Source organism: Gossypium hirsutum, chromosome A01, assembly GCF_007990345.1.
Source record: "Gossypium hirsutum isolate 1008001.06 chromosome A01, Gossypium_hirsutum_v2.1, whole genome shotgun sequence".
NCBI classification, from domain to species: domain Eukaryota; kingdom Viridiplantae; phylum Streptophyta; class Magnoliopsida; order Malvales; family Malvaceae; genus Gossypium; species Gossypium hirsutum.
Window position 1 is genome coordinate 998,949 of NC_053424.1, and position 11,317 is coordinate 1,010,265.

Genomic DNA, 11,317 nt, shown 5'->3' on the forward strand with positions numbered 1-11,317 from the left:
TTGTTTTTCTTGATACATTGTTTTGTAATCTTTACTAGCTTAGACTATATGAGTCCCCTCATTTGAGGCATACTCTTTTTGGTTATCATTATATTGTATGATTGATGTACTTTTGAGCACTGCATACAATTTCCATTTATTTCTGTACTATGTGCCTGTTGAATTTACAGTTCTGACTTCTGAGTACGCTGCTATTGTTATGCTTGGTTTCTTCGAACTGCCATACCTAGAGAGTTAACACTCTCACGGTCTAGCACTAATATTGTGCTTCAGGGCAATGTCTCGAGCATAAGTTACTTTGTTTATAATTATGTTACCATTATAGACATCTAAAGCATGGTATCCATTATGGATCATTTGACGAACACGAAGAACAGAGGTCTTTGATTTTCTTTTTGTGTGGCTCACTAATCAGTTACAAGTTAATAACTTGGATTAGGTGTTTTTCAGTGGATCACATATCAGATGAAATGGGGAAACTTTCATATTCCTCTCTTATAGTACTTTATGTTTTTATAAACATGCTGTCTAATAGGAATTCGTGCACTAGAACGGACTATAGAACGAGGTCAATGGACTGAAGGACTGTATAGTTTTGGTGATAAATTAGTGTTTCAACTTTCGGATTATTGGAAAGGAGTTTAATACAAGTTGTAGGATATTAAGACATGAACTGTAAAATTAATGTTCTTTGAGAATACCATCAAGGTGTAGCCATCTAGGTACCAAAAACTAGAGCTTAGGATTTCAAGGCCCCTACTACATAATGATGGCTATCTTTGTCTAGAGCCAGTAAAAGTTTCATGGAGGCTCTTTCATTACGAATCAGATTGCATTTTGCCCCTTTACTTAGAAATGGGCAATAGAGTCCTTAAATGTTAGACCAAAGAGCAAATTACTCATTCTGTTAAAAATTCCATGTGTTTTTTCTATTAAAAACAAGCATGGTTGACAAAATAACCAAATAGTGCCACATGTATCTTATGTTGATGTATAGGAATCAATTTTTAACAGTAAAAATAGATGGAATAAAATTTTTAATAGGAGTACATGGATTAATTTGTCCATGGCAAAATGCAATTTCCTAATGCAGATGACTGCATGATACTTTTACCTCCATAGCCTTAAGTCCATAAATTCACATTAGCGGAGCAGCCTTTTAGGCATTTGGAAGCTAAAAGAATCACAATGAAGTTGCTTTGAAATGGAAAGAATGTTTTACCTTCGAGATTAACAACATGAACATTTGATGCTAGATTACTGTTGTGATGAAAAATCTTATGTTGTGAAAGAAGGAACAGTATGATAATATCTTGGATTGTATGAGCTCCTTTATTGTGATTTCCCAGCTCTTTGGTATGATATGATATAATGCCAAGTTACCTTTTGTTTTCCAAATGAAAAGAGGCTTTTTGTTGTTGTTTACTGGAATCTAACTCTGCCTGCTTGGATATATGCATGTTTAACCAAATATGCCATAAGTCCCTGTACTCTTTATAAATTTAGATTTTAATCCTTTTACTTTTTGAATTTCAAAATTTAGGTACAATTAACATTTATAAAATTATTTTGTTAAATTCAGGTTTATTACATCATTTTTTTAGTTCCATTTTTAACAAGTAGAGAGACTAAATTCTTGGAAATTAAAGTACAAGTATTAAATTCTAAACTTTTGAAATGTACAGGAACCTATGGCGAATTTTAACCTTTTATATTTTTTGAGTGTGTAGTTGCCCAGTGTTTAGTTTCTTATCCACTAGTTCAAATTGCAGCAAATGCATTGGAATATTTTACTTATTTTACATGTATGCCTTTTAGATGGCATTCTCTTAAAGGCAAAATAAAATGCTGTTATTACTGAAAAATATAATATTTTTATTGTTTTGAATAAAAATATATGATAGATTGATTATCCCATATATATTTTTAAAAAAATTCCAACAAGAGTTTTTTTTAATGTCAGTATCCGATAAAAAATTCATATTTATTTATTTTAGATTTCACGTTGTTATTATTATTTTATAAATTAAAAGTAAAGTTGTTAGTTTAAGAAATATTTTTGACAAAATAAATTAATTATTAAATTGAAAATTAGGAACAGTTTAGTTTGATTTTGTAAATAGTTGAGCTTGGGTTCGATGATCTTTATTTATCATAGGAAACAAATAATTTAATAGTATTAATATTTTTTTGAATATATTTTTTAAAGAAAATTTTCAGTATAGTCACAAATAATATATATTTATTTAAATAAAATTAGAATTAATTAAATTTAACTTTAGTACAATGTATAATTTGATACATTAATTTTGATTTGGTGCAGTTATATATTGAAACTTAAATTGTCATTCATATGTATACATTAAAAAAATGAATGTATATATTTATTTTCATATAGAATTAATATAATTGTTTATATACGGAAGATATCAATGTAAAATGGTGATAATTTAATAAATATGTCAATAATTTGATGAAATTAAATTAAATAAAAATTTAATGTATAAAAAAACACGAAATCAAAATTTATGTGTTATTAAATATTGAATCAAAACTCTTATATAATTTTGATATTTATTTCTTAAAATAATCTCGTTGCTTATTATTGAAATTCAAAATAGAAATAAAAAAATTTAAAGAAGACAATTATAAACACAAAGACACTCATAAGTAGGCTGAAGAGGAGTTCCACCATTTTGAACACATTGTCCTACTCCGCTTGGGTATTTTTGAGAACACTCCTGTCTACATTCCGCAAGCAAATAACTACTTGGATTCAACACCTCCGAGCATCTCTTTTGTGCTTCAACCTTGGCTACAATTGAAATAACTACAATAAACAAAAACAAATTAAATATGATAGAATATTTTATATTAAGTTTTAAACTGCAACTTATTTTTTATGAAAATATATAACTCAATCTCGAATTAAAAAGAAAATTCCATGACTAGAAAAAGAATATATAAATACAAATATGGAATGAAGGGATATAAGTAAACAAACCAGTGAAAAGAAGGGCAAGGATGAAGACATGAGTGAGAGAAATTCTGCCCATGTTTTAAGGATTTAATTTGCCAGAAAAAAAATTAACGTGTGCTCTAAGTGTGATGCTTGGCCTTTGACATTTTTGAGCTTTATATATATACTAACTGGAATCAAAATTTGGAAATATAATCAAGATTTACAATAATTGACATAATTATCTTCTGATTTGGTTTCTTCTTTCCATGCAAGGCAAAATTTCAAGATTCCGTTCCCTATTAAAAACAATTCCAAGATTTCTTTCCTATTAAAAACAAATTTTTTTGGGGGATAAATATCAAAATTCTGCATGAATTTTGGTTCAACATTCAATTTGATGCATTAACTTTGATTTGATTTAATTTTTATAAATATAACTTTAATTACAGTTTAAATGTACACATGAATTTTTTATTTTGATTCAATTGTACACATTTGAAAAAATAAATACGTCAATTTATTTTTATATTGAATAAATATAATTATATGTGTATATTGTATGTTAATGTAAAATAATGTTATATCAATAATTGTGTTAATGATTTGTGTAAAATTGAAAATTGAATTCAAATTAACCTTTATTGTATAAAATTCTACATAATCGAAGTTCATGTATAGTATTGCACATTAGACTAAAGCTCATGTGTAGTTTTTAAATCTTTGGCTCGAAAGGTGAATGGAAAGATTGAATTATTTTGTTTAAGTATTACAAATTGTTACCTTTTAGAAACATGGTCACATCGCGACGTCAGACTCTTAATGTTGTGACGTGATGAAGTTAGGGAGTTGTGCCGCGACAAGGAATCCCCAAAATTGTGATGTCAACCCGACATTTTTTAAACTTTACAATTTGGTCCTAGTTCGACCTTAGGTTAGCATAAGAGCTTTCGTAAGCTATTAAAAGACTCAAAAATAATTATGTAACATATTATGAATATGTAATATACTTATCTGCATGTGTAAATAGTTTCTTTGTGTATAATTGATTGTAGTTGCTCCGACAACGAATATAGCATCTCGTAGCTTAGACTCGGCGACCAAGTCGAGTATGGGGTGTTACATAAGACAAATTGTGTCATGTTAATATGAAGTATATGTGGACTGGCACATAGGTTGTCACTTCAACATCGTAAAAAAAATTAAGGTTAAAATATATTGTCAGTCCTTGTACTTTAACAAAATTTAAGATTTAGTCATTGTATTTAAAAAGTTAAAAATTAAGATTGAGCCAAGAACTGTAAAATTAATGTTCTTTGGGAATACCATCAAGATCTAGCCATCTCGGTTCCAAAGACTAGAGCTTGGGATTTCAAGGCCCCTACTACATAACGATGATTAGATACTATATTTGTCCAAAGCCGGTAAAAGTTCTATAAAGGCCCTTGCATTAGCAGTCGGATTGCATTTTGCCTCTTTACTAAAAAAAATAGGCAATATAGTCCCTATACATTTTATCAAAGTGCAAATTTCTCCTCCTATTAAAAATCTCATTTGTTTCTGTTGTTAAAACTGGTTGACAAAATATCCAAACAGTGTCACTATACCTCATGCTGACATACAGGGACAAATGTTTAACAGTAGAAATGGCTACAATGGAATTTTTAAGAGGAGCTGCTTTTTAATTTAACATACATGGATTAATGTGCCCAATTTTTTAATAAATTGGGAAAAATGAAATCTCCTAATACAAACAACTCCATGATACTTTTACCTCCAAGCCTTAAGTCCATAAATTCACATTAGTAGAGCAGCATTTTAAGGTTTTTAGAATCTAATAGAAAAACAATGAAGCTGCTTAGAAATGGAAGATTAGAAACTTTAAAAAGGATGTTTTGCCTTCGAGATTAACAACACGAACACTTAATGTTACATTTTACTATTGTGATGAAAAATCTTAAAGTTGTTGTGAAAGAAGAAACTGTATGATAATATCTTGGATAGTATGAGCTCCTTTATTGTGATTTCCCAGCTCTTTGGTATGTATACCAAAGGCCCTCTTTGGATGGGTGTTTACCTCTAGCGTGGTGCATTTAGTTTTCTTTTTATCTAACGCTACAGTATTGTTACAATATTTAATTTTACCACCACCGCCATTTTTACATTAACCGCAGGTAAACAGATCACTCGTCCCAAGGGACCCTAAGTCAACCTTATTTTTTCCATCTTTGAATCCTCCATGTCTAATTGGATATATGCATGTTTATCTGTTCGTTAAAATATGGCATAAGTTCCTATACTCATTATAAATTTAGAATTTAATCTTTTTACTTTTCAATTTTTAAATTTTAAGCCCGATTAACAATGATAAAATTGAATCTAATTAAAATTTTATGTCTAAAATAACACGAAATCAAAATTCATGTGTGATATTAAATATTAAATCAAAATTCATACATAATTTTTATATTAATCTATTAAAAATAATCTCGTTGCTTATTAGTGAAATTCAAAACAGAAATAATAAAAAGTTTAAACAGGACAATTATAAACACAAAGACACTCATAAGTAGGTTTAAAAGGAGTTCCACCACTTTCAATGCATTGTCCTACTCCACTTGGATATTTTTGAGAACACTCCTGTCTACATTCCGCAAGCAAACAGCTGCTTGGGCTCAACACCTCCGTGCATCTTTTTTGTGCTTCAACCTTGAATACCATTGAAATAACTACAATAAACAAAATTAAATGAAGTATGATAGAAACTTTTATACTAAAAATTAATTTGTATTTTATTTTTTATAAAAATATATAACTTAATCTCAACTCTTCAAAATGAAATTTTCCAGACTTGAAAAAAAACTATATAAATACAATTATGGCATGAAGGGTTATAAGTAACCAAACCAGTGAAAAGTAAGGCAAGGATGAAGACATGAGTGACAGAAATTCTGCCCATGATTTAAGGATTTAATATGCTAGAAAAAAAATGGATGTGTTATCTAAGTGTGATAGTTGGCCTTGACATTTTTGAGCTTTATATATATACTAATTGGAATCAAAATTTGGAAATATAATAAAGATTTACAATAATTGACATAATTATCGTCTGATTTGGTGCTATTTACTTAAAAATAAAACCCAATTTGACAATTTTTTTCTTCTTTCCATGCAAGGAAAAATTTCAAGAGTCCTTTCCCTATTAAAAACAATTCCAAGATTTCTTTCCCTATTAAAAACAATTTTTTGGGATAGATATCAAAATTCTACATCAACTTTGGTTCAATATTCAATTTGATGCACGAATTTTGATTTAATGTAATTTTTATAAATTAAAATTTAATTGCAATTTAAATGTACATATGAAACTTTGATTTTAATTCAATTATACACATTTGAAAAAATAAATATGCCAATTTATTTTTATATTGAATAAATATAATTATATGCGTATATTGTATGTTAATGTAAAATAATGTTATATCAATAATTGTGTTAATGATTTGTGCAAAATTGAAAATTGAATAAAATTAACCTTTATTGTATAAAATTCTACACAATCGAAGTTCATGTATAGTATTTCATATTAGACTAAAGCTCATGTGTAGTTTTAAATGTGTAATTTTTAAATCTTAAATCAGGCCGTGTGACTTTCGAAGTTGGGACGCGCGGCTGTGTCCCAGCCTGTATCTCTGCCTGTGTAACTCACTGAGTTGGTCACACGGCTATCTCGCAGGCTGTGTAACACACTGACTTAATACACACAGCTATGTCTTAGATCATGTGTGGCACACGGCCGTGTGGCAGCCCGTATCTCAGGCCCTGTGCACCTAAATGAACCATTTCAAGATTGCTTGGACAGTAAGCAATCCATTTACTAGCAATTTGACCTATTAAAAATGCCGTTAAACATGCTCAATCATGCTAATTCAACCATCTTAAGTGCCTAACCAATGTACCCTCAATGGTACCACAAGTATACACACTTATACAACAATATAAAATATCAATCAAAACATGCCAATTCACACAACTTAAACTTTTAACCAATATGTCTATCATAGGCACCTAAATTCATAACAATTAAATAATCACACATATGCTAAAAGTTTGTATCAAAGACATCTTCCAACATTCATTTACTGCAATCAGTTATCTACTTACACTTTAGCTCACTCCTTATATATTTACATACCAAAACAAAAGGAATGACAAAACAAGCCTATTACATGCCATATAATCCAAAACAAACGTTCAAAAACTACCAAAAACAGATGGATAGTGTGACTCGAGTGCTAATCTAATTGTCCAACCTTTAAAAGTATCTACAAGAAACAAAAATTAACACAAGAAAGCTTACTGAATCTTAGTAAGTTCGACGGAGAGAAGCAATAAATCTTCCGAAGTAAATATAACAATCAAATAAAAAATGATTCAACAACACATGTTTCCTATCATCCACAAATGCAAATTGATGAATTGCATATTTCAATTCAAAGCTCAAATAATAACCTCTGAAAAACATATATGTCCACAACAGAGTTAATTCAAGATGTCAAGTACATGTCATGCCATTCAAAGTCATCAAACAAGTTATAGTACAATAATTTACGACCTGATGAACGACTTACAGATATGAATACACAAGTAATCAAACCAAAACATGCCAAACGCTTATAAGAGCTAATCCAACCAATAACACGCCAAATGCTCCAAGGAGCTAATCCAACCAATAGCATGCCTCAACACTAAGTGCCTTGCTCGTAGGCTATACATCTGCCTCCATAACATGCCAAAACAGGATAGTATAACACGAGGGTTTGCAACAAATGCTGAACATCGATATACTCGGGAAAATATATATATAAAACACACCACATCAATCTCCACTCCAATCCTCGTATAACATGCTGCCATTCAATTGTACTGTATCTCACGTTCATTCTGCCCAAGTATTAAAATTCAATAACATTTTCACAAACAACTTTACATCATCAATAAAATAATTAATATAAACTATTTCATATTATATCTACATACAACTCATACAGATATTAAATTATAAATCGAACGAACTTACTTGGACTAAATTGTAATAGTTGCAAAATTTTAGGGACTATTTCGTAATTTTCCTTTTTTCACTTAAATCAACAAGGTCTTGATATACAATGTAAAATTTCCCAATTATTAGCTTACAATTCACATTGTAAAATTTCCCAATTATTTGCTTACATTTCATATTCCAATTTATCTTACATTTTTATACCCTTTTATTTTCTAAAATTACATAATTACCCCTACCTTTTACAACTTTTTCAAATTAATCCTCTAACCCAAAAATAATCAAATTAACCATTTTCTCAAGTCAAAATTTATACCCGAATAATCTAAGCCCTTAAATAGTCCCAAATATACCTCTAATTCACCATCAAACCTTGAATTTTTGACATTTTAACAATTTAATCCTTAAATAAAAAAGGAAAAAATTACTTCATAAAACATCCAAATACCACAATCAAAACTTCAAACACATAATTATCATAAAAAAACAACCAAGATTTATCAATGGCAACGTCCAAAATTTTTAACAGATTCAGAAACGAAGGTACTGCTAGCTGGACCTAGTTGCGACGATCTTAAAAACATAAAAATTACAAGAAATAGGTGAGAATTGAGCTCACATGCACTAGGGAGATGAAACTGAAGCTTGGAGCCCCCTTGAATGGTGTTTTGGCATGAATTTGAAGAACAAGAAGAAGAAAATGTTTATTCTTTCTATTTGTTTTGTTTGAATTTTGATTTAATTACAAAATTTCCATTAAAACATATTTATTTTATCATTAATAAATAAGGGCTAATTGCTACATAGGTCCTTTCTAATTTAGTGATTAAGCTATTTGATAATCAAAATGCAATAATTACTAAGTTTTGCACCTTTTTCAATTTAGTCCTTTTTCTCTACTTAACAATCTAAATGGTAAAATTTCTTAACCAAAAATTAATATGACTCAAATGACTCCGTAAATATTCTATAAATAATATTTACGGGTCAACATGACAGAAATTTGTGGTTCCGAAACCACTGTTCCGTCACTACTAAAAAACTGGTTGTTACATAGTAAGTTGCGTTGCGACAAGGAACCCCCAAAGTCACGATGTCAACTCAACATTTTGTAAACTTTACAATTTGGTCCTAATTCAACCTCAAGTTAGCATAAGAGCTTTCTAAGATATTATAAGACTTGCAAATGATTATGTAACATATTATGAATATGTAATATACTTATCTACATATGTAAATAGTTTCTTTGTGTATAATTGATTGTAGTTGCTCTAACAACGGATGTAGCATCCCGTAGTTCAAACTCAGCGATTGGATCGAGTATGGGTGTTACATAAGACAAATAGTGTCATGTTAACATGAAGTATATGTGGACTGCCACATGGGTTGCCACTCCAACATTGTAAAAAAAATTAAGGTTAAAATATGTTGTTAGTCCTTTTACTTTAACAAAATTTGAGATTTAGTCATTGTACTTAAAAAGTTAAAAATTAAGGTTAAGACATGAACCGTAAAATTAATGTTCTTTGAGAATACCATCAAGATCTAGTCATCTCGGTTTCAAAAACTAGAGCTTAGGATTTCAAGGCCTCTACTACATAATGATGATTAGATACTATATTTCTCCAAAGCCGGTAAAAGTTTTATAAAGGCCCTTACATTAGGAGTCGGATTGCATTTTGCCTCTTTACTAAAAACAATGAACAATATAGTCCTTGTACGTTAGATCAAAGAGCAAAATGCTCCTTCGGTTAAAAATCCCATTTGTTTCTGCCATTAAAAATGGGCATGGTTGACAAAATATCCAAATGGTGACACATAATGTGTCACGTGTACCTTATGCTGACGTACAGGGAAAAATTTTTAACAGTAGAAATGGATATAATAGAATTTTTAATAGGAGCTGCTTTTTAAATCTAACATACATGGATTAATGTGTTCAATTTTTTAATAAATTGGGCAAAATGGAATCTCGTAATACAGGCAACTCCATGATACTTTTACCTCAAACCTTAAGTCCATAAATTCACATCAGTAGAGCAGTCTTTTAGGCATTTAGAATCTAAAAGAAATAAAATGAAGCTGCTTAGAAATAGAAGATTTGAGACTTTGAAAAGAATGTTTTGCCTTCAAGGTTAACAACAGGAACACTAGATGCTACATTACTCTTGTGATGAAAAATCTCATGTTGTTGTACAAGAAGAAGCAGTAAGATAATATCTTGGATTGTATGAGCTACTTTATGATGATTTCCAGCTCTTTGGTATGGTAATATAAACCCAAGTTACTTTTTGTTGTTGTTGATATTTACTGAAACCTAACTTTGCACGCTACACCAAGGATCCCTTCATATGGGTGTTTACCTCCAATGTGGTGCATTTAGTTTTATTTTTGTCTCACGCTATAGTATCGCAACAATATTTAATCTCACCGCCACCGCCGTTTTTACATTGACCACAGGTAAACATACTGCCCATCCCAAAGGACCCTAAGTCAACCTTTTTTTTTCCATCTTTGAATCCTTCATGTCTAATTGGATATTTGCGTGTTTATCTTTTGGTTAAAACATGGCATAAGTTACTATACTCTTTATAAATTTAGAATTTAATCTTTTTACTTTTCAATTTTCAAAATTTAGATTCGATTAACACCAATAAAATTGAATCAAATTAAAATTTTATGTATAAAATAACACAAAATCAAAATTCATATGTGTTATTGAATATTGAATCAAAATTCATATATAATTTTGATATTTATCTTTTAAAATAATATCGCTGCTTATTAGTGAAATTCAAAATAGAAATAATAAAAAAAAAGTTTATAGAGGACAATTATAAGCACAAAGACACTCATAAGTAGGCTGAAGAGGAGTTCCACCACTTTGAACGCATTGTCCTACTCCACTTGGGTATTTTTGAGAGCACTCCTGTCTACATTCCGCAAGCAAACAACTACTTGGGCTCAACACCTCCGTACATCTCTTTTGTGCTTCAACTTTGGCTACCATTGAAATAACTGCAATAAGCAAAATTAAATTAAGTATGAATAGAAGCCTTTATATTAAGAATTAATTTATATTTTATTTTTTATAAAAATATATAAATCAATCTCTACTTTTCAAAAAGAAATTTCCCAAATTGAAAAGAACTATATAAATAGAAATATGGCATGAAGGGATATAAGTAACCAAACCAGTGAAAAGAAGGGCAAGGATGAAGACATGAGTGAGAGAAATTCTGCCCATGTTTTAAGGATTTAATTTGCTCGAAAGAAAAAATTGATGTGTTATCTAA

At 29.7% G+C, this 11,317-nt stretch overlaps 1 protein-coding gene across 1 annotated transcript; it reads right to left on the minus strand.

Annotated features, from left to right (window-relative positions):
• Positions 1–10,781: 10,781 nt before the first annotated feature.
• Positions 10,782–11,317, minus strand: LOC107934130 (putative defensin-like protein 165). Its single transcript, XM_016866483.1, has 2 exons — positions 11,217–11,317; positions 10,782–11,039 (listed from the first exon to the last, which is right to left on the minus strand). Exons 1-2 carry the CDS (start codon positions 11,266–11,268, stop codon positions 10,843–10,845), a joined length of 249 nt encoding a protein of 82 aa, XP_016721972.1. The 5' UTR covers positions 11,269–11,317; the 3' UTR covers positions 10,782–10,842.

What these genes read in the sequence shown, in the direction of transcription:
- LOC107934130 (XM_016866483.1), bottom strand. Translation starts at nt 11,268, where the DNA reads ATGGGCAGAATTTCTCTCACTCATGTCTTCATCCTTGCCCTTCTTTTC. An exon ending in CCTTGCCCTTCTTTTCACTG is followed by an intron (nt 11,040 to 11,216) that starts GTTTGGTTACTT and finishes TGCTTATTGCAG; the next exon opens with TTATTTCAATGGTAGCCAAA.